At 32.7% G+C, this 25,603-nt stretch overlaps 1 protein-coding gene across 2 annotated transcripts; it reads left to right on the top strand.

The window, feature by feature from the left end:
• The first annotated feature begins 19,767 nt into the window (after window positions 1-19,767).
• LOC107903767 (plant UBX domain-containing protein 11) lies at window positions 19,768-25,603 on the top strand. 2 transcript variants are annotated; one of them, XM_016829923.2, is made up of 10 exons: window positions 19,768-19,904; window positions 20,254-20,359; window positions 20,473-20,525; window positions 20,622-20,703; window positions 22,010-22,075; window positions 22,204-22,271; window positions 22,378-22,593; window positions 22,787-23,267; window positions 23,903-24,178; window positions 25,207-25,603. In XM_016829923.2, exons 2-10 carry the CDS (start codon window positions 20,254-20,256, stop codon window positions 25,437-25,439), a joined length of 1,581 nt encoding a protein of 526 aa, XP_016685412.1. In that variant the 5' UTR covers window positions 19,768-19,904; the 3' UTR covers window positions 25,440-25,603. The 2 variants fall into 2 exon arrangements, with proteins under 2 accessions (XP_016685412.1, XP_016685411.1); XM_016829922.2 differs by having other exon boundaries at window positions 19,835-19,986.

Below are 25,603 nucleotides of genomic sequence, written 5' to 3'. Positions count from 1 at the left end.
ATTTAATACGGGAAATCATATATCCATCGAATTTTATTATTCAAACGAAACTTGTCATTTATCAACCAATATAGAGCATGTGATTTATTTCATAATTTAAACATTTATATAATTCACCCAAATACAACATTGAATTCAACATATTACCATACATAAATAAGTTACACGAACTTACATCGATACTTGTTCGTATTTCAAAGTCTACTAATCTGGCACTTTTTCTTTCCCTCGATCTAGCTTCGAATTTGAGTTATCCGGATCTAGATAAATGAATTTAATCATCAATTTAATCCATTTAATACTTGTAGTGACGTAAAAATTTTAGCTTGGTCACTAATTGTGGCGATTTAGTGAAAACTTGAAAACTGAAGTTTGATTTAAAAAAAAATGGAGTCGCCACCGATCCTTTTTATAGGTGTGACAGGACACCTAATAAATCATCTTTTTGAAAAGAAAATTTATTCTCGAACAAAAACGAAGGCTAAATTTAGGTCTATGTGAAAACCAGAGTAAAATAGGATTCGGGAGTCGGTTACGCGCAAGGAAGTTATTAGCACCCTCGCGACGCCCAAGATTGGTATCTCGTAAAACACGTGTTGTCTTGATTTTCAAAAATACGAGTTCAATGTAATATTTAGTCGTGATCCGATTGAAAGGACGAGAAATTTTAGTTTTTTTTTTAGAAGGACATACCGTTTTAACACGAGTCAATTGATGTTCACCCAACATAGCGATGAAATTTGATGACTTAATGTTAAATCGGTATGTTGCCTTGATTATTGAAATTAATTAGAAAGCAAGAATATTATTTTCGACGTAATGCAAAGCAAAATTGATTTGGAATAAACATAAATAAATGGAAGAGCTAGAAATATATCGAAGCAAATATAAGTGTGACAATAATATTACAAATAATAAAGATATATGTAATACTAGAATTAAATATGAAATGGAAACAATGAATGTATATACATAATAATGATATTAAGAACATATATGTAAAACATGTATATATATAAATAGTAATGATGTTAGAAGTATACTACATATAGTGTTTGAAGAATATACTTAAGATAGTAAAAATATAACTTGAAATGTTAAAATATATACATAATATTTACATATATATATAAAATAAATATTGAAAAATGTATGCACATAAGAAATATATACACCAATATATATGATAATAATATTATAATGCAAAAGAAAGAAACAAGTAATACAAAATATTGAAATGAAATAATGAAAACTACTATATATACATATACACGTATATAATGAAATATATAATAATATTAATAACAATAATAAGGATTATATAAAAATACATACATGAGATAGCATGAGAAATATACACATAAATTAGTATATAAAACTAACTAATAGAGTATAGACATATACATATATAATATAAAATGTATGTACATAATATATAAAAGGGAATACATGCGTGGAAGTATATATATATATAAGATCGTATAAAAATATATAATGATGATACTAAAGTGTATACGTAATATACATGAAAACATAATATAGTATTAGAAATATATGCATGATATGGGATTTAAAAATATATATACATAATACATATAATACCTATATGATATATACATATACATTAAAAATGATAGCAATATAGAATGAATTTATTAATACACTACATAGTATTTAAAATGTATACGTAAGATATAAAAATGTATATACATAATACATATATAAGAATATATATATAAAGTATTAAAGTATATGTGTAAGATGGTATAAAAAAATGTATAACTAGAATATCGAAATACATATATGCCTATATATATATACAAATGCAATATGTACATAATGTATGATTAAAATAATATATATAATAGAATGTACATGACATTGAAACAATGTTTAAAGAAAAATACTAATAACACTATGTAATACATATACGTATAGTGTATATAAGTAACAATGGTAGTAATAAAATGCTAAAGTATAACGCCAATAATGATACTGATAATAATAATAATAACAATAAATATAATAATAATAATAATAATAAGCAAAGTGACAAAAATATAATATTAAAACATTGATAATGTTATATATTTATATAAATATTTATGTGAACACATTAAAAAATAATAATATGGATGAAAAGTTTATGTAATATAATATTAGAAACACGGTATAAAAACATAACACCTATATAATACCGTAATAAGAAAACGGTGTTTTTAATAATTGAGTACATATCTATATATATGTAGATAATAATAATACATAATAATAGTGAAAATAATAAGTACAATATGCTATTAAAATTCATACATAATATATATACACATACAATATAATACTTAAAGTATGAATACATAATACAGATATTTACATACAATGAATTAATGCTAAAAGGTGTATACATGAAAATCATACATGATAGTATAAAAGTATATGTATATTAGAAATAATAATTATATATAAAAAGGTATATGTACATAATATATAAAATACAAAAGAAACGTAAAATATATGCATGTATAAATATTAAGCAAAAATAACACAGACACTAAGAATGGCAAAATACTTAGTAAACCATAGATTTAGTAATAATAATGAACATAATAAAATACAATAGTAAGAATATTATAATAAAATTGAGGATAGATAGTAATTATATATGTAATAATAGAATAATAAGTATAATAGCAATAATGATAAAGTAATGTAAATAATATATATGATATAACAATAGTACTAAATAATAAAATAATAGAAAAAGAAAACGGAATAACGAAACAAAAATAATAAAATGATATCAAGGATTAAATTGGAAGCAAAACAAAAACAGAATAAATTTTAAAAAAAAACGAAAAGTAGAGACCCATTAGAATACGCGAGAAACATAAGGGGACCAAAAATGCAATTTCCCGAACTATTTTAAAACGCACAGCAGCAAAGGGATTAAATCGAATCACGCAACAACTTTCAGGGCCAAATTAAAAAATGAAGAAATGACTCAATTGCAAAATAATAAAAAAGTGGAGGGGTTAAACGCACAAATAACCCCTCCATCAAAAAACACGCGGATCCTAAACGGTTTTCGGGTCGGGGCTCGGGTCAGGTGATTAAACGACGCCGTTTTGGTCTTTAAGTATTTACCCCAAAACGACGCCATACAAAGGGGCTATAAAAGCAAATATTTTTTGAAAAAATTCATTTCCTTCAAGTTTCAGAAAAAAATGAGAGAGAGAGAGGGGTATTCTCTCTGGAGAAAACCCGAGGTTGGTCAGGGGGTCCGGCCATCGCCCTGCCGTGGTTTCGCCGCGCCAGCCACCGTATACGGTGGCCGAAAATCGCCTCAGGTAAAATTTTCTTCCCCTTTTTTTATTTTTTATATGTTCTTTATTTCTATATATGTATGCGAGTATAAAAATGAAACCTTCACGTATATATGAATGTATGGATGCGTATATGAAAAAGTAAAACGTTGGCTACCTTAAACTGAATCTGTTTATTGCTTACTATCTTTCTTCCTTCGTGTTGGACTGATTTCTTTGTTTAAAAATCTATTGTTCGTATTGATGAAGAATAGCCAGTTTTCTTTTTTGATTTCTTTCTATTTTTTACAAAACATTTCCTCCTTTTCAATCGTTTCCTATTCGGCTTTTTATAGCCTATTTGTTATTCTGCTTATTTTCTATTATTTGTTGATGTTGCGTGCTCTGTTTACTCTGCAGGTATGGCCGGTGAAGCAGGTGGAGTAGGTGGGCATGGCAGACGTCGGTGGTGGCAGAGGCAAGTGGGAGCCGAAAAGGGGTTAGGGTTTCGGTTGTAAGAAGGTTAGCTTAGGTGGGCTTGGGTTTGATGATTCAAGTGGGTCTGATGGGTTTGTAAAGGGGTTTGGGCTTCTGTGTATTGGGTAGGTTTAGTTTGGGTTCAGGGGTTATTAAATGGGTCAACCGGGTTTGGGTTGTAAAAGGGGTAAATGGGTTTGGGTTTAAACCCGGGCAAATTTTGGGCCATACAATACTCAATTGGATTTAATTTACACCTTAGGAAACAATACTATTTTGCCCCTAAACTTTTCAAAAATTTTAATTTCGTCCCTAGGCTCGGAAAATGAAATTCATGCAATTTAATCCTTATTCCATGCCTAACCGAAATTTTCATCTAACATTTAGAGCACATGTATTTCAAAAAATTTAGAATTTTTTCATAAGTTTTACATCTTTACAATTTAGTCCCTAAATCATAATTTCATCAAAATTCACTTTACAAAAGTTGTTTATCTATCACCAACCTTTCATCTCTACCATAAATTTCAAATTTTTAGCATATTCATCCATGGAAAATTTCTATACTTTGATATCTTTTCAAATTAATCCCCAAAATAGTTAGATTAAGCTTTCTCGATCGCCAAAATATAAAAATTACTAAAAAAGGGACAAGAATACTTACCCAATTAAGCTAAGAAAGCTTGTTTTCTCTTTCCTAGGGTTTTCATGTATATTTTTGGGAAGAAAGTGATATAAAATAATATTATTTCTTTTTAATTCATTTATAATCTTTTAATTATTTTAGTTTCCAATTTAGTCCTTGCTTTTTTCTAAATTTCCATGGATAATTCATCAAAAATATCTACTAACTTTTCTTTAATGGTCTAATTACCATATATGGACCTCTTATTTTGAATTCCATAGCTATTTGATCCTTCAAGCTATTATAAATCAATTTTTGCATTCTATGCAATTTGGTCATTTCCATAATTAAGCACATAATCGGTAAAATTTTCTTATCAAAATTTTCATATAACATTCCTATCATAATGCAGACCATGTAATAATATTAAAATAAATTTTATTTCTGGCTCGAATTTGTGGTTCCGAAACCATGATTCCGATTTCATTGAAATTGGGCTGTTACAGAACGCTTAATCACATTAGTCTTCTAGGCTTGTAACGTTCTGAGGCTTAGGACGATATGAGTTTAAAAAAAGATATGGCTCAAAATGGTTCAAACACTAGAAATAGTTGGGCACGTTACATTATTCCCTCTCTTCCCCCTAAAAGTCCCATCCAAGCTAGCCTTTTGTATCCCTTTCAAACATACATTATCTATCAATGTAGGAAGATACAATATAATACTAGCAATTATGGTCGACTTAACGAGTTTTGGCGCATTGATGACTGAATTTTCTTTCACTTTGTGACTTTTTATTTTGCCACTTTGGCTTTTTACTTGTTTTTTCAATCACAATGCTTTTGTTTTCATTCTATACTTTTTCTTCCCATTTTTAGTTTTGACTTTTTCAGGATTTTTATTTTTCGCAATTTTTTCCCAACCTATAGTCACTGTATCACATTGTTTCTTCATTTTTCGCTTTTTTTTACTCCACCGTGATGTATCTACTTAAACCCTCAATATTTATGGTTTGACGTCTATTTCGTAATGTATTAAAGGACCAAGGATGGGGAAGAGTTCAAGTTTTATGTGTGGTCTTTGGGTTTGAATTTTGTTGGTTCATCAAAAAAGAGTTATCAGACTTAAATAATGAGACTAGGGATTAATAGCATTAAGGTATGGTCATTTGAGAATTGGCCATTCAAACAATGTCTTAGGTCATCCCTAAGCATCCCACCATACACAATTTCTTTCCTGCTTCGAATTAAGCCGAATGAATAATAATCAATTCAAGTATTCATGTCTCGACGACTATCTATAAGACTTATATCTCATATGGCATCATCAAACATTCTTACTTAGGTACTTCTAATCTATTACGTAATTTAACTAAGTAACCTAATCAATTTCCCTTAAAAATAATCAAATTATCTCTTATCAATAAAAAATTTCATGCTGGGCAAAAATCATTACATGCTTATTATTTTCAACCATTATTCGTAGTATTAATATAAACCAAGCACCATGCAACAAAATCAATAATATTTTTTTTAATAAATAATAAACTAAATCAAAGTAAACACACAAATGAAAACACACACTAACTAATCCTATGTACTTCCCCCTCCCGAACTTTAGAACAAACATTGCCCTTAGTGTAAAGTAAATAAAGCACAAATAAGAAAACTTCCCTAAGAAGGTTGAATCTTTGTTATTATGATAATCTCGAAGTTTGTGTGCTCCAAGCAGATGAAAAAGTACCTCAAAAAATACTACGACAAAAAAAATGTGAAATATACTAAAAATAAAAATAAGAGGAAAAATAATAAGTATTGATAATAGATAACAGAATGTCTCAGATGAACTTGGCCCATCAATGTTGCACGGTTGTGTTCTATCGAAGATGTCATGACATTAGGGTGCGATGTCGCGACATTGAGCCCAATTTCTAACTTCTTCGATTTTTTTCAGTTATGTCACTCCATCGTATCTACACCTGAAATTTTAAAGCAGGAAATATAAGTTCTTTAAAAATCGAGAGGATCTGTGTCGCCACCATAGAATAACTTTTAGCTGGTTCTTGACACTTTGATCCAACATTTGTTCCTCTGTCGATGTATATGAACCAGCCTCTCTGGTCGATTCTATTGATATTGCCTTATTTTTTACAGTCACTACATCCACATTACAAGCCACTTGGTACCAAATTTGAGCCAACCCCAAATCATTTCTAAGGGTATTATTCCCTCAAGTTTCCGTCTCTCCATGTCGCGTGAAGTTTTGGTCACTCGAGCTTTGATGCCTTTATCAGATGAGAATGAGTCAAACTCATCGATCTCTTTAGTCGATTCTTTTTTTGCTATGGCCAGAAGGTGTATTAGCTCTTCTACACCTCCATTTAGAATCAATTTAAGCTCAATGTTAGTGGTTACTTCTACTTTTACGTCAGCGGCTACATCTATTATTATGTCTAATTCTACGTCAATTGGATCAGAGACTGTTTCATCCATATTCAATTTATCCCCATGATATTCGGTTCCAAACTCTTGTTGACTACTATTATCCAATTCAATGTGATTAACAATATTATGAGGATCCTCAAGATCAAGGTTGGGAACATCATGCACAACATCTTCCCATGGAGGTAGCGCCTCAGATATTTCTTACAGCATTTTCCTCATTTGTTCCATCATGTCTAACATGTTTGATAATCTTTTGGAGTTGGACAGATCAGTAGTTTCGTATGAGGGAATCTTATGAAAATCACAAAGAGGCTCATCTAAGTGTTTGGGCATATCATTGTCTTTGTCGTATGACTCATAAAGAGGTTCGTACGAGTACTTATTGTCCTCACACTCGTTATCATCGCTCCATTGGTTTGACCTAGCTACGTTTGACCAACCTGTTATGCAATTCCATTCATTATCCCAAGAAGTCTTTTCATCATTAAACCACCTATAATCAATTTTTTTCCATGATTAAATCTTCGAGTCAACAAGGTAAAAAAATGAAAATAAAAATAACATAATTAATGAATATAAAAATTAGTACACTACCTAGCTCATTCTTCTTTCAACAAATATTATTTGTAAGTAATTGATTTAATAACAATTATCATTGTCCTAACCCCTAGTAACGGCACCAACGACTTGACCCCCTCCGGACGTACTAACATCCACAGTGTGAATACTGCTACAAAATACATGAAATTTAGGCAGTGTCCGCAAGAATAAAGGTCAAGTTGTAATATAGTTACAACGAAGTAGGTAAGTACTTTGAGGATCGTACCCAAGGGATTGTAGTTTAGGGGAAACTACTATCAAGCCAATTACTAGAAAGAAGTACTAATCTACATAAGTCACGAATTAGTAGTGCAAATATGGCAACAAGATGACAATAATATTAATAAACTAAATAAATTAAATTAAGCTTGAGTCTACTCCTAAGTTCATGTATCGGTTTCTCCTATCCTTTGTTATGACTACGCGAGTTCTATTAGCCTAGATCCAATTGCTTTACCTAATTAATTATTGACATAGGGCTCTATTTAACAACTTAGTCATCAACCTAATTGTCCCTCTCGGTGTTCAACGAACCTAATGAGTCTGCAAGAACTACTTATCTCTCGACCCCACAGTTCAGACCGATTCAAGCCTAGGTTTTAAGTTTTTCCTCTCCCAAACAATTGATTCACTAAGAAAACTCTACCTTTCGATCAATTAATAAGATTAATAGAACTGAAACATGCGAAATATAGATAAAGTATTAAACTGATTATAATCTTTACACAAGCATTCAATTAACAATGTTAAAAAAGAGATATAAAGAATAGAATAAAGCAAAAAGATGCTCATGGATTTATTGATGAAAGCGTGGCTCCGGAACAATCTCCACTCGCGAGATTCTCACTTTGGAATTAGTCCTCCCGATTACAAGAACATAAAATACCTTAAGTAAAAATTAATAATGAAATAGAAACCCTAAGTATATTTTCTGTCTCCCTCTAATTGTGTGTTTAAACTAATTACAATGGCCTTTATATAGGCCAAACTTGAAAAATTAAAGTGCCTAAATTGTCCTTGAAGTCCTTAGAGTTCGACTAGGAAAAATACACTTAATTTCCCTCCAAAACGTACTTATCACGTGCAGGATTTTTCTAGGCTACAAAGGGGCTATGTTGCAACACAGGGGGTATTTCGCAACACAGCAGGGTGTGTGTCGTGATATCGAAGGCAATTTCACTCCAGGACTCATTTTTGGCTGTTGCCTTCAATGTAGAGACATCAGTGTCTTCGTGTCGCGACATAGGCATTAGTTTCGGCCCAAATATGCATCTTTAGCTCTTGATTTATCCTACAAGACCATGTAATCTTATTTAGATATATAGAATGTAATAAAAACTACTAAAAAGCATAAATTGCTAATTTAAGGATGAAAACCTAAATATATACTAAGATGCTAAAGTTATGTGTAAAAAGGATGTAAATAATAGTGTAATTCATGGTAGATCAAATACCTCCTTCTAGGTGATGTTTTCTTCACATTCAGATTCAATCAACTTGTTAGGTTCCCTATGGCACGATGGGCCAATTTGAGTCTCAAAAATGGCTTAAAACTAATAAAAATAATTAATTAACGATGAAATTAAAAATCAATAAAAGTAACAAAAATACATCTAAATTGCTCGAGAATAAACTCTTTAAGTGTGATGGAGAGACTAATTTGACGTATCAAATTATAGAAAATTAAACTCCCCCACACTTAAATATTTGTTGGTCCTTAAGCAAACACCTAGGAAACATGCATAAAAGGCGACCCTTAAACAATAAACAAATTTGACAATCAATTAATGGATATGTACAGTGTAATAAATTCTTCTACTATACAACTTAAGGATGATATATTGAAAATTCACAACTTTGAGAGCACACCATTTTAGTTCCCAAAAGTTATAGGGTAAATAGAAATAGAGGTAATTTATCAAAAAAGTATTTTTCACATTATTCTATCAAAATAAGGTATGTAGATATAATGCATCTATACATGAAAGAATTTAACTTATTCATTCTTCCTAAGTTTCACCAGTTTTGGTTTTACAAACATCGGTGTTAATGTCACATAGGACTTTTAGCTTATAGTCTTTGAGGCTAAGGTTGGTACAATTTTAAGAAAATGTCAGCTTAAAACGGTTCAAGCACTATGAATAGTTTAGCACATGGCATTTCTCCTATTCCCCCCGATATGTGATCGTTAAGCTCACCACCTTATTTCTCCTCTATCAACTTCCTTTTCTCTCCAATAATGTGAAAGAAACAACTCAATATTGGCTAGTATACACAACATAACGAGTACTAGTGCACTATGATAGTGAAAACAAATTTTATCTTCTTTAATTTATTTCCCATTTTGAGCATATTTTTAATTTTTTCCGTTCTTTTCACTCATAATGCTTTTAACTTTAGTAATGTTTTTATTTGCTCGCTTTGTTTTTTTACCCTCACCATGCTTTTATTCATTCATATTTCATTTTATGCACATTTTGTTAGAGTTTATACATGCCATATCAAACCATCTCTTCACTATTCACTCAAGTTCATTTTACAACCTCTGAAACGTTTCTACCTACCCCTCAATGTTCGTGGCCTAACATCCATTTATAGTGCCTTTCAAGAATAAGGATGGTGAAGGGTTGAGTTTTTAACTCCTTTTAGGCTCGAGGTCTAGAAAGAAATAGGTTTATCAAGAAAAGATAATTAAAGGCTCAAATTATGAGAACTAAGGATAATGTAGCATATAAGTAAGTCATTTAGGCTCTAGGCTACACAAACAATGCTTTAAGTTATCCCTAAACATCTAAAAAATCACAAAACTAAAACATGATTCTACTTATTTCCATGAATAATGTTGAATACTAATTCTTGCATGTACACATATATCTACAAACATCTTAATCATTAGGATAAAATTGAAAAAATTCACAAATTTTTAATTAACTCTACTCTATTATACAATGTAATTAATTGAACTAAAATAATTTATTCACAAAGAATAGAATTCATCAAGTATCATTCAAATTTTGTACAACTCAAAGAATCTATTACACAAAAACACACCACAATTCACTAATTGTCAATCAAATTATGTTCAAGCACCATGCATGTAACACCCCTTACCCAGTCTAGTTACTGAACTCGAGCTACAAGATGCTACCACAGAAAATAAAGATCATTACATGCAATTTTCACTTAAAAATCAATTTCTCATTTCATAATCTATGCAAAACATGATTAACAAACTAATTCGAGTCCCAATCGAGCTTACGAAAGCCCTTAAACTGGCTCAAAACTAAATCAGGATAATTTTGAAACTTTTACAAAAATATAGGTAAAAAGGTAAAATAGGGGGTCACACGGCCGTGTGGCTAGGTCATGTGGTACTATCACAAAGTCATGTCCCCAAACCGTGTCACAAATAGTGGCTGTGTGATCTAAAAACCAACTTGAACGTGTTAAACACACGGCCATGTATCACACACGACCGTGTGGTAGCCCGTGTGCAACAAAAATGTCCATTTTAAAGCAAGTTTCATACCATTCAAGCAATATGACCTAATATGTCAATTTATTCCTTTCAATCCTACACCAAAACATACATATTTCATAGCCAAAACACTAATTCACATAATTGTTTAAACATACAACCAATATGCCCTTATTCGCACCAACAATTTATTAAACTCAAATCAAATACCATTTATACCAAAGCTTTTAACCATTTCATATCACAACCTATTTCATATGCATAAAACCATTCAAACTTTGTCATTTCATTTAACCTTCAAATACCAAATTTGACATCAAGTCAAATATCACATACCAAAATAAGTATAAATTCGTTCTGCAAAATAAGTATCCCTATTAATACAAATTGAGGTAAGTACTCCATTAACTATTATTTAATACAAATTCAATTCGTTATGCAAAATAAGTATCCCTATTAAGATACAATACAACCACATCAAACACATAAAGTTTTGAGCTCAAACCACATATATAACCTCAATCGTTCATATTTATATCGTAAACCAATTTATATTTTATTTCAAAATTATATATATTACTTTGTCCACATTCAATGGCATATCACCACATTTTCATCCACAATATTACCCAATGAAACTTTGTAAAAGAACTTTGTACACAGGTGAAAGTAATAGTGTCTGGTCACCCATTAGGGTTAAACCTACACGAATTAGATAATAACGCCTGGTCACCCATTAGGGTTGAACCTATGCAAATCAGATAATAGTGTCTGGTCAACCGTTAAGGTTGAACCTATGCAAATCAAATAATAGTGCTTGGTCACCCGTTAGGGTTGAACCTACGCGAATCAGATAATAGTGTCCAGTCACCCATTAGGGTTGAGCCTATGTGAATCAGATAATAGTGTTTAGTCACCCTTTAGGGTTTAACCTACGTGAATCAAATAATAGTGCATAGTCACCCGTTAGGGTTGAATCTACGCAAATCAGTTAATAACGCCTGGTCATTCGTTAGGGTTTAACCTAAGGGAATCAGATAATAGCGCCTGGTCACTCGTTAGGGTTGAACCTACGTGAATCACATAATAGTGTCTGGTCACCCTTTCGAGTTAACCTACATGAGACATATAGTGTCTGGTTACTTGTCCGAGTTAACCTACACAACAGAGAGCCTGACCAAGGCTATATATACATGTATTCTCGAATCTGCAACAAATGTCGGAGTTCGGAACCTGCAAGCAATAACTCATATCCTCGTATATGAGAATTTTACTAATTTCATCGGGAGTTATCTCACATTGTACAACAATTCATAGTCTCTAACAATCACCATTTCAAAATCAAATATATCATATCAACAATTTAGATATATTGTATGAACTTACCAAGAGCAAATAGCAAAACCAGGAGTGTTAGGGACTAATCTATAATTTTCCTTTTACTCAATTATCTACCTGTTCTTGATCTATACAGTAATTTATTTCCAATTATCAGTTATACATACTTATAACAGCTTATTTAATACAAATAACATCTTATTATAATTTTATTCAATTTAGTCCCTAATACCGAAACAAGTATAACTACCACAATTGAGATTTGTTTTTCATTCCAATTTAAATTATGTCCTTCTACATCCCTCAAAATTCCAAATTTACATGAATTTAATGTCACTTTTGACATATTCACAATTTAATCCCTAAATGCAAAATTAACAAAATTTACTTTATCAAATAATCCTTAAACATTTCATATCTTTCAAACCTACCATTTTCTATCAAAAAAATCTAAATTTTATCAATGGTAAATTTTAAAATCTTTAAAAATTTTGAAAATGAAGGTACGGGTTAGCTAAATTAAGCTACAATGATCTCAAAAACATAAAAATTACGAAAAACAGGTTTAAACATCACTTACATGCAAAGCTCAAAGGGTGAAAATGGAGAATCACAATTTTTCTTCTAACATTTAGCCAAGAGATGAAAATTGTACAAGATGACAACATTTTTTGCTTTTATACTATCATTAGTATTTAATCAATCTTAATAAATTAAACTAACCTTAATTAGTTTAAGTTAAACTTAATTAACCAATCCTTAGTGAATTCTTGCTCCATTTTCCACTATCTGAAAATACAAAATGGCTCAATTATTTAATTGGTCCTTGGAACTTCAGAAAAATTTATAGTGGTTAACTTTTATGAATTTTACAATTTAGTCTTTGTACTTAATTAACTATTTAAACACTAAAATTTCCGGTCCAAACCTCAAGTTACTTATATAATAGCTCTATTAATATTTAATGGAAATATTTATGAGCTCGGTTTACAAAAACGATGCCCTGATACCTCATTTTCCAAAACCAGTGACTTTCACTACGTGCCATTGTACTTTGACTAACTAACCAATAAATAAAATCTAATAAGTCACGATTCACTATTATATTATATTTAACTCATAAATATTAATTAAATATATCTATGGACTCTCTCGTTAGAATTGTGGTCTCGAAACCACTATTTTCCACAACACTAAAAAATAGGTTGTTACAATGCAACAATTAAAATAAGAAAAATAAAACAAACACACAACCATAAAAAAAATTTGACTAAACATGTAATTTTTCTATGAATGCCCCCCATACTTATATTACACATTGTCCCTAATGTGTATACCTCAAGAGAAGATAGAAAGGTTACTGGACTTCCCTGAATATCGTGAGTGCTCATCAATGTAGCTAGGGTCGTCCACTTTCTCATTGAAGGTCAATTTTTTCGTGTAATTCTCAAGTAAGTGGCCTACATAGAAAAACAAAAAACATACCAAAAATAAAATGTGCAATAATAAGAAAGTAAAAACTAGTAAAAAGAAAACTTATCAAATTTTGAGCGATCTGTATCCCTCCATAGAAGAACTTTCAAGAGGTCTTCAACATCTTGAATCATAGTTTGTTATTCATGAATAAATAAGGACCCTCCTTTGCATTTGAGCACATTGTTGTTGTCTTATTTTTTACCTTCTAGAAAGCCACATCACGAGCCACTTCTCTCCAAAGCCTAACCAACTCCAAAGCTTATTCTGAGATACTATAGCCTCTGGTATCACAAACTCGATGTCACAATGAGTCAAAGATACTCGAGCCTCACTTATCATTTCAAACTAAAAATGGATATACTCGTTAAGTTCATCAGTTGGCTCTTCCAAAACAATAGTTAGAAATTGCGTCAGTTCACCCACACTTTCACTTTATTCTGGTTTAGACTAATTTTGAATATCTAATTCTATACCTACTCCTAGTCCTAATCCTAATCCTAATCCTATGTCAATTGGAGTGAAGATACCTTCTTCATTTCTTAAAACCTCGTCACATTCTTCAACTCTAAATTTTTGTTGAACACGCATGTTCAACTCATCATTCTTAATAACGGTGGAATGGCCCTCATCCTTGAGCTCGAGAATATCATGCTTGACCTCTTCCATTGGAGTGTTCATTACAGTTCGGCATTGGACAACTTTCAATATTTGCTCACTTGGCATACTCGAGGAGGCATGGCTTTACATCCATTGGAAAATTTGGTCTAATCGACCATGTATTTGGTGCACATCAGCCTGCAACGTATGCACATTTTCCTCAAGTTTACTCACCAGAATAGTTAGGTAATGATCTTCATCAGGCTCTTTCTAATGTTTACCCTCATCCTCACAAGAATACAAGGAATATAGATCATATGTCAAGTTACTACCTACCCATCCTTGACTGTAACCATCCACTATATACGTGTAACCATAAGAAACATAAGGATACTCATATACTTGTCTCTCATAGTCATCATCATAAATCCAATGCTTCGTTGAATCTCCATTCGCCGAACTCAATTAACCTTCATAGTTGTATCGGTCACCCAACCACCTATATCCGTTGTTATTAAACATGATTAAGCTAAATCTTTAACAAGGCAAATAAAACTAAAAACACAAAAATAAAATATTATACAGTAAAATAAAAAGCATTATCAAATTTCATGGTCTTTCGACTAATATTGCTTCAAAAGTAACTAACCTGACTACACATATACACCGTCGCAATCCCCAGTAACAACACCAACAACTTGACCACCCTCTCGTTGCCATCACGAATGACAGGAGGAAATCAACAATTGAAGACAGCAATCAAATAAAATACTAAGTGCAGTGTCTACAAGTGTATCAAGTTAATTGTAATATAATTGTACAAAAGGGTATGGAATATTCCAAGGATCAAACCCAAGAGAGTCAGCGATTGAGCAAATCATAGCTATAAGCATGCAAAAAAAAAGAGTCTAACTAACTAATCACTAAACACTATAGAACGATAAGCCAAGAATAACTACACTAATTTATCAACTAATTAACACAATGACTAAATTGTAAAATATGCAAAGTTACTAAATTAACCAATGAATAACAAATGGTGGTTGATTGATTTTGATGTGGTTCACAAATCTTTCAATTAGATATCTAAATTTCTTAAACACCTAAAGTGGTTATGTTTTACCTCTCGGTCTTAACTTTACCAAATTAAACAAATTAGTCTGGTTTATCACTTGATCTCACTGGCTAACCAAGGACTAACGATGCAACACTCGAATTTCTAATTACCCAGAAATTAGAGACAAATGGAGGACTAAGTTGAAAGAGATTGTAGGTTGATGGCTTCTATTGGAAGAAACGGGAAAGCTAAAAAACTAAATTGGACATGGTTGAAATCTAATTCTGGTTCTTTTAATATGAAGCCAGCCAGTTTCTTAGTGGGAGACATCATAATTAGCCATGGACGGCTATTATAGGATTGGAAGTAGCACGAGAAAGGCTATAAATAGTTGGGAGATAGCTCTTAAGGATGATTTTATTTTTGACTTTGTACCAATTTCTCTCGTTCTTCATCTTCTTTAGTGGCTCGAAAAAGTAATCATGGAAGGTTCTTCATGAAGCAGACTTCATAAGGATAAAGCTGGAAAAGTAAGGAATCCAGCAAGCGGATAAGGTTCTTAACCCTTCTATGTATGTAAAAAAAAGTTAAGGACTTCAAAACCATTATAAAGGTTTTACATGTTTCTGGAAAATGGGTTTAGGTTAAGAATATTGAGAATAACCCATGATTTCTCGTTACAAGATACTACTTGGAGAATGGAAGCTCTAATGCTTGAGAAAAGGAATAAGATATGGGAACGATAAGGATTTAGGTGAGTTCTAGAATCTGAACCTGTTATTACGGCCTACGCTGTTCAAGCATGTCATGTTGCATAAGCATGACATATGATGATATGAGTATACATTGCATGTATATGGAAAAACCTTGAGGGAATAGAGGAAATTAAGAAGGGAAATAGGGAATGGCCCTATTAGATACCATCTTGAACGAAGTTCCAAACCTTGCGAAGGGAATACTGTAGTGTTCGAACATCAAGGTTAGGTGGTGTTAATGAGGTAATGGGAGGAGGATTCAGGAAATGAAAATTGTGGAATAGAATTTACTGCAACGACAGTATCGACTGGTCCTTCGAGGCAACACCGTGACGATGATATAGAGCGTAAGACCATGGATGAAAGATGCCATAGTAGCTAGTATAAGGCATATGGCGTAATACCATAGATGAAAGAGGCTATGGCAATCTGGTATATGATACATAACGTAAAACCATGGATGAAAGATGCAATAATAGCATGGTACACAATAAAAGGTATATGGCATAAGACCATGAAAAAAAGACACCATAGCCAAAAAGTAAATGGTATAAGGTATGTTGTATAAGATCATGGATGAAAGATATTATGACAGCTAGATTTGATGAGTAAGACCATGGTTGAAGGTAACTAGTAAGGTTGAGTGGAAAGCCCAACCAGAAGAAGGTATTATGATAAGTCGAGTAGCTCAAAGGATCGAGAGGAGTCCACAACCCTGATAAAGAACACTCACCTTGAGCGAGTAGGGAGTATTTTTATTTATATTTAATCTATTTTACATTGTTTACCCTTGCATGATAGGGTTATTTATGATCAATGTAATGACTCACTAAGTTCGTTTGAACTTACAAGTGGTTGACCTATGTTTGCAAGGATTATGAAGTTGATCGAGGACTCAGGGAAGGGGCCAAGCCAGCTGGAGTGGAGATTAGAGATTGCTGATGGATCAGGACATGCACATAAGAAGAGGGTACCAATAGAGGCTTCACCTCAGAAGTTATTATTGTGTATTTTGATAATGCCCTTAGGATTTGGGTAAAGAAATAGTTAGCTCTATTAAGTGTTGTAAGAAGTTCATCGTGATTAATCAATTAGACTAGAGATAAGAAATTTAAGAAACTAAATATTAAATGGCACAAAAATTTGGTTGTAAAGAAGTATTAACAATTTTACAATTTTAAATAGTTTTACAATAATTTGTTTTATAATAATTAAGTTTGCCAAATTTAAATATTGGTCCAATTGTGATGATGCATACTCGAATCCCGTGGATAGGTAAGGCATGGAGTGTGACAATGCATTGGTGCTCAACAAGATTTCCTCTCAGGCTCACTTGCCTAAATATTCTCTTAGAGGCGTCAATATTATGTTTTTACGTTTATTCAATTTAGTCTAATTTATTTCCAACTTAGTCCATCATCTAAAAATCAGCTTACCTACATCTCCATCAACTAACCCCGTTAGAGTTTAATTATCCATGCTAATAACTAAGCTAACAAACATGCAAGAAAAGGAACAGTCAACCATTAACATAAAGCTTGAGAAAAAGATAAAAGCTTGGATTTTTAATCTATAAAACTTAAAAGAAAAGTGTAGATGAACATTCAACAATAGAATGAAGTACAAGAAACATAAAAGTTGAAGTCTTTAACATATTAAACTAAAAGAAACTAAAATATATTAAAGTAAAGGCTGAAATGTCATTACAAGCAATGGAAATAGACTAAAAGTTCAAATAAACCTTAGCTACAATGATAACTAACTTGACTAACTTAAAGAACAATAAGAACAAGAAAAAAGTTGTAGAAAACTAACTCTACAGCTAAGGAAGATGAGAACTAAGAAACCCTAAAAATGAAGAAGAAGACCTAAGAGAACTAAAGAGAAAACTAAGCTAAACTAAGTCTAACGTGTATGTATCTCTCTCCTCAGCCAAAATTGGTTATTTTAGCAGCAATTTTTTACCCCTTTTATTGACCAAAATGCCCTTGAACGAGCCTTCATTGATTGGTGCTTTGGTTGGACAAAGACTACCGCTGGCATCATTTTTTATCCCCTCACGATAGCGATATCGCAATACCCAGGGTTGGATATCACGATATCGTCAACAATCTTGAAATGGAGTGCTCATTGGCAAGTGGGTATCGCGATACCCAAGGGAGATATCAAAATACCATTGTAGGTTGTCTTAATCTCGGGCCTGTTGGGGGTATCGCAATTCCCATGCTTCAATGTCATGATACCACTTCCTTTGGTGATGTTTTCACACAATTTCAGGCCACTTTTGAGTACCTACAACACTCAATCATATGTTAGGGCCCCCCAATGGCACAATTGACCAATTTGGGTCTAAAAATTGAGTAAAAAGAGGTATTTTCACTTCTTAAATTGAAAATCTAAAATCTACACTAAACTATGGAAAATATGCTAATTTGCCCGAAAATAAATTTCGTAAGTATAACGGGAAAGCCTAATTTGACATATAAAATTACAACAGCTCAACGATATTTGATTAATGTGAATATGCGTTGTTATCATATTATGTAAGCACCATTGAGCTCTTTTGCTCAGCATATGGATTGCTTGTTTCCGTGTGCAGGTGTTGATTTGGTCTCGAATTATTCGAGGAATGTCAACGACATCCAGCTCTCACATCTCAGCTCAGCCACATCTATGTAAAGTTTTGTTATTTTTATAAGTTGTAAAGACATGTACCTAAGTATTTAGGGTGATATATCGAGTCTTAATGTTGAGTTGTTGTTTTGATATATAGTTGTAAGCATGTTTTAGGTTAGTTTGTGACCTTTGATAATGGTAATTAGTTATATATGTGTTTTGGTTAAGTATCTAACCATGTATGTCCTTCTATGATGTATTGATTGTGATTATTTTAAATGCTAATGATGTATTTGTAAATGTTAAGAATATGTTTTATTATTGAGTGGAATGATGATTTCATATAGGTGTGATTTGGTAATCCTAATTACATGACCTAAGTTACATTTTTAGCATTTTACCATTTGTCTCGAGACAATTAGGTTATTGTCTCAAGGAATCAAGAACAAAATAATCATAATAAGCATTCCAGGGTATTGTTGTACTAGTTTTGAGACATCAATTGCCAAGTCTCAAGACAAATGTCCTTTTTGTCTTGGAACAAGTAAACATCGTAACTAAAGTAGATTTGTTATGTTTCAAGTCTCGAGGCAAGAGCTATTTTTTCTCGAGACATCTAAACATCGAATGCAATGGTCTAAAACATGGGAGCTAGATCATGAGACCTGTCTCGAGACACAAGACTTGATGTTCCAGAACATGAATCTCATGTCTTGAAATAAGCAAACATCGAAGCTAGGGTTTTGAAATAGGAGAAGCATGTTTCGAGACATGGCTTTCAATGTCTCGAGACACACTATTGAATTTTGTTAAATTGAGTTGAATTCGAATTCTACCTTCATAATTGAACTCGAGTAATTTTGGGACACATCAATTAAAGTGATAGGCAACTTCAATACATGAATACATTCGTAATTTAAAAATGTTTTAATTAATGCTTAATTATTTCATAAATCAACTAAGTTAATGTGGCAAACAAATCAAATGTGAAATGTCAAAAAAAACTCTTATTCTTTTCCTCTTTTTTTTAATATAAGAAAACTAGTTTCTAGTATAAATGAAAGTTTATCTCTCCCCGTAATCAGCTAACACGCGGCAAGATTAAAAGTAATGAGGTGGCTGTCGTTTATAGATTCACTGTACGTTTTCGGTTTTCACAATTCTCCATTGTTTTCTGTTTTTAAGATTTCTTCGAAAAATTCCATTTTCTTTGTTCCAAAGGTACGACCATTTCATTCAGTTATCTCTTGATTTAATTTTAAATTAATTAATTCTTGCCTTACACTGAGACCTGTAAATATTTTTCTTTTTCTTTTATCTCCCCCACAATTTTTCAAACTAAATTTAGGTTTTCTTTTTGGAACTTTTCATGATAGAGCAATATTCATTTGCAAGTGCATATATGTATAATTGAAGTGAAATTAATATGAAACTGAGAGACATTTAAATGCAAATTTTATGTTGTTGAAATTGGATCATGTGAAACAGATGGAAAGGTCTGAATCTCTGTCACCTCTAACATACAAAGGCTCAATTCCTGAAGCCATTCGTGAAGCTCAAAACCAGAAGAAACTTTTCGTGGTCTATATTTCAGGTAATGTCTTCCCTTTTCATTTGATATGTTTCTGCTTTTATGTAGTAGCAAATTCAAATTTTTGTTAGGTGTTAATTTACTGTGATCTGCACTCAATAAACTTGATTGTTCAGGTGAAAATGATGAGTCGAAAAACTTGGATCATTCAACGTGGACTGATCTTAAAGTATTTATTTTTCTTTTAAGTTTGTTTTTTTAAACATCAATTTAATTCTTTCTTTTTCCTTATAGTTCTTCTCTATATTTTAACATCTTGATTCAGGTAAAAGAGTCGTTGTCAAAGTATTGCATTCTATTGCATATCAGAGGAGGGACCACCGATGCTGCAAATTTTTCTGCCATATGTATCCTGATTATACCTGACAATTTGTATACCCATGTTGTGTTTGTGTATTTCGTCATATCATAATCGTGATTTAAGTATTTTATATTTCTATAGTTTTTAATATATTTTAATTCGTATGTCATGGATTTTGAAGCATTCATGTATTCCCATTGTGTAGTGTTAATTTCTTTGCATCATGTCATGTTTTGAGTTGTGTTTTAGTTATTTATTCTGGGTGGTATTCATATCATATGATCACATCTTATTTAGTATTGCCAAGTATATATTTAATAACATGATTCTCTTATGGTTACTCTAAAATCAACATTTTATATTTTTTGGCTTTTTGTTATAGATGCTAAGGGAATTTCTGTGATAGTTTTGCATCTAGCTGTGAATTAAGCTTTTGGAGTTGAACTGGTCTGCTATGTTGCTGAAGTACTTACTTTTCCTTGTTATGAACTGTTTTGTGTTGAGTGTTGGTGCTAAGGCTTATTTTATACCATTTACAGTTGGGTCCTTACAAAGAATTAATGTGCATGTACTCTTGAATCGTTTACCCCCCAATATATGAGTAGAAGAATTGGCTGTGGTCAAACTTTATTTTCTCTTGTTTGAAAGCAGTCTACCTCAAGGGTACTCTGTGCTTACTAAACTAGGTTTTTTGTTTCATATTACAGCTTTCAAGTTATCCTTCTTTGGATGATGAGTCATGAGTCCGTTGAAGATAATGAAAGCCTACTTCATTTAATTGTCAACTAATGTCTAATGGAATTGAGGAATAGTTCCAAACTATCATAGTTGTTATGTTGGCAGTCATGTGATATGCTTGATGGGAAAGAACAGTTGAAGATGCAAGTTTTAAGTGGGGAAAGGGAAAGAAAGCTTTTTTTAATTTTTATCTTTCCATATATTTTTCAAACTCAATAGTTTCTTTATTATCCTTTGATTTCTCCATCTTTTGAGATGTTGCGTCACTTCACCTTTGCATTAGCATTTCCTCCTCACTCAGTACTCTTTGTATTATCCTATGATTCCTCCATCTTTTGAGACTTTGTATCACTGCACCTTTCCATTAGCGTTTCCCATTAATACATCACAGCATCAACAAAAAGTTGGATGCATCACTACACGTCTTTGCTTTGTACATTGAATCTTTTCCTTTATTTGATATGGGGTTGAGTTCCCTTGTCTACTGTTTCAACGACCATTTATAATGTGCATGCTAAATGAAACTGGTTTAAGTTGATATTTCTTGTTTGCTATTGTAAGTACCTATCACCAGTTTCAATGAGAGAACAATTCCTTGCATCAACATGTTACAGATCCACAGAAATCTATCCCCTGCATAACAGCAATTGGATTTAATGGTCTACAAGCTTGGCAAAATGGTATTAAATTTTCTTCTTATGTAAAACCATTTTTCTCTTTTCTCCCTCCTTTTCAAGCATGTAATGTAATATGCACAGAAAAATGTTTTAAATGGTCAGTTTTTTTTCTTTTGGTTGAACTCTTCCAGAAGGGTTTGTCAGCGCTGAAGTTCTGGCATCCAGTCTAGAGAAAGCATGGTTGAGTCTTCATATCCAGGTATGCTAGTGATGGATGACTTTAGGACTATTATCCGGTCAGTGAAGAGGTGCTGTGTGTGCATTTACCAAATCTAGTTTATGATTTCCGGATTTCTTAACTGCAGGAAACCACAGCAGCAGTACTTGGTGCTGCACTTGCTTCAAAGAAACTTGAGTCATCTAGCTCTGGAGCTTCTACTGTTAGCCAGTCCGAGCAAGGAAGTTCAAGTACTTCTGTCCCATCAACCACAATGGATGGGGTTGACCGGTCCTTTGAGCCTAAACCAGCAGTTACTTCTGGGGTGCTAGAGGGAAAAAATGGTAGTGAAAACACAGTAAAGGTAAATTTAAATGGTTGTCTAGATTAGAGTTTTCTAGTTTTTGTTTGACTATGAGAGTTATGGTGGAAGAAAAGCACTTCAACCCAGGCTGTGGTGCAAAATTAAGGGGCTTGTTACCACCACCCCAAAAAGGGACTTACTTTGAAACTTGAAAAACTTGATATTGGATTTCATTATTTTCCCAACATTTCAGGAGAAAATTTCAGAATTGGTTGACCAGGGTACTTCAGAATCATTTAGCACTGACAACTTGACTAATGTTGTGGATGAACAATGTAATGTTTCTAATGAAGCAACCAGGACGGTTGGTACTTCTATTACCTTAAATCCAGCAGTTCCTGTATCTGAGGATACATCCTCTTATCCTGGAGGTGATTGTTTCATCTCAGTCAAGGGCATTGATCATCGGTCAAGTTTTCCCGGTGGGACTGCACCAGAGAAAGCCATGCAACATGGCAGGCAAGATGGTGCGTCTGAAAATACTGCAACCACAAATGTACCAACTGATGTTCATTTAAATATCAGATTACCTGATGGCAGTAGCCTACAAGAGAAGTTTCCTGTGGGCAACACCCTGAGAATGATAAAAGACTATGTGGATAGAAACCAATCAAGTGGCATGGGCTCTTATGATCTTGCCATTCCTTATCCTCGCAAGTTATTTGGTGATCAAGGTATGACTGTGTTTGTGTGTACATCTTTAAAATGAATGTAGCTTAGTTAGTTTTTGTCAGTTTGAGATTTTATTACTTTTAGTTAAACAGTGCCTGTCCTCGACCTCAAACTGGTCTTTAGAAACATGTTGCTCATGGGTGTTATGCATTGTAATTCCATAATTCATATGCCTTCCAGTTCTGTTTGTGGATCTTTCACAATATGTTGCTTATGTATTATGTTTAAAAGGGGTTGGACATATATACGTGTGTGTGTGTTACAGAAGATTATGTTTTTAGTTTTATATTTGATTGCATATCTAGGAAGATTATTGGTTGTTAGATGCTACTTGTATGCTTTATACAGATTAATGTTGTTCTTCTAGTACCTTCTTTTTCCTTCTGAATGTGTACTTGTTCTATTTTCCCTACTTTCACATTTATTTATAGATGACAAACTTTGTCGATTGTATTGCATTTGAGACGTTTTGGACTTAGTTGAAGTGTTTCCTGAAGTTTTAACTTAGCATTGCCTTTGCATATGAGGAGCGTTCCTTGTCTTCAGAATATGCTTATGAAATTGCTCTTATGTTGATAAAGGAGCATTACTTTGTAGTGTCTACCATTCACCACTACTATTTTCCTTTTGCCTACAGATTTGAGTACATCTTTATTGGACTTGGGTCTGCTTAACAGACAAGCACTGATAGTGGTTCCACGTCAGAGAAGCACTGGCTTCCAAGGGCAAAGATCATTTGCTGACCAAAGAAATTCTACACCTTCTGAAGCTACTGCAGGAAGCAATGGGGGATATTTTGCATACGTTAGAAGCTTTATGTCCTATTTCAATCCTTTTTCTTATCTTGGTGGTGGTACTGGTACCAGCTCTTCAACTACTGGACCGGAATCTCAAAGTGGCATCTGGGAATACAGTGAGTGTCTGGGCTGTTGATATTAAAATTTTTATACTTTTGGGCCTAAATCCTTGAGCTAAAATGCTTGTTCTATGACCCCATTTATATCACCTAAATTTATTTAAGCCAACCATAGACATGCATGCATTATAGATAGCCACAAACGCGGATAAGTGTTTTGTGAAGAGAGTTAGGGTTAAAGCATCGAGGCAGTCCCTAATGAAAAGGGCAATTTTTTTTATTTTTCTTGAAGAGTGATAAGGGCAATTTAATCCTTGTATTGTAGAATTATTAATTTAATTCTTGTACGTTTTGATATTGGTGCTAAAAAGTAAATTTGATAACAGTGTAATGAAAAATGTCAAAATGCTGGTGTGGACGTTTGAAAGACCTACAGACAGAATTAGAAGGGAAAGATAATATATTCTATTAAGGAACATATGGTTTTTCAGATTTTAGAAGTTCACATCGGTATTTAGACAGTTTTCCACTAACATTACTATCAAATTTACTTGTTTGAACCAATATCAGTAGTACAAGAATTAAATTACTTTAGCTTTCTAGTATGTGAACTAAATTGCAATTTTGACTATAGTACAAAGACGACTTAAATACTTAAAACCAGGGAGATAGAGAGCAAACTGGCATCCATATCCCTGATGTAAGAATAAGCAATTTAGGTTGAAGGTGATCGATTTGGTTTGTGGAATGGGAACCAGAACCTAGAGCACCACCTATGATTGAATATGGCATATGATCAGGTTCTTTTCTTTCCTTTTTTAAGCAGATTCATTTATTGTTGTGCATAGGATTTTAAGAATCATAATAGAAATCTTATGAGGTGGTGGCTATCTAGTAGCACGAGATTGCATTCATACGTTTTTTCTTTCTTTTTGGGATCTTGAGTAACCATGTCACAGCTCATTAACGATCCAAATTTTGGATCGTGTAATCCCCCATGAAACTCGTAGTGGTCAAACAGAAACTCTTGAAAATTGCCTTGGCAAAGTATTTTCTCATGTTTTCTGGATTGGCTGCATCTATAGGTCCAAACCCTACACTGCAAAATAACTTGGCTGGAGCAAACAGGACATATTCACCTAACTCGACAAACAGAAACAGTTCGACTGACAGCAGGAACAGACGACCCACAACATCCCGATATGGTAGCAATATTCACACACTAAAACACGATGAGGATGACAGCCGTTTCTCGGATAGAAATCCCTTCTGGAATGGAAATTCTACGCAGTATGGTGGCAATAGCGACAACAAATAATCAAGGTCAGCTAGGTTTTCTACCAAGGTGTTTCATTCTGGTAGGTTGAAGTTAAAAATATGATTCTTGCTCTTTTTCATTCGCCTGTTATCTCTGATGTTTTAAGTATCTGGTTCAATAGATTGATTGTTTGTGAGTAATTTCAAATTCATAATTTGTGCTTA

This window comes from Gossypium hirsutum, chromosome A10, assembly GCF_007990345.1.
Source record: "Gossypium hirsutum isolate 1008001.06 chromosome A10, Gossypium_hirsutum_v2.1, whole genome shotgun sequence".
NCBI lineage: Eukaryota > Viridiplantae > Streptophyta > Magnoliopsida > Malvales > Malvaceae > Gossypium > Gossypium hirsutum.
Note: the sequence above shows the minus strand (reverse complement) of the source record. Positions and strands in the feature narration are given on the sequence as shown.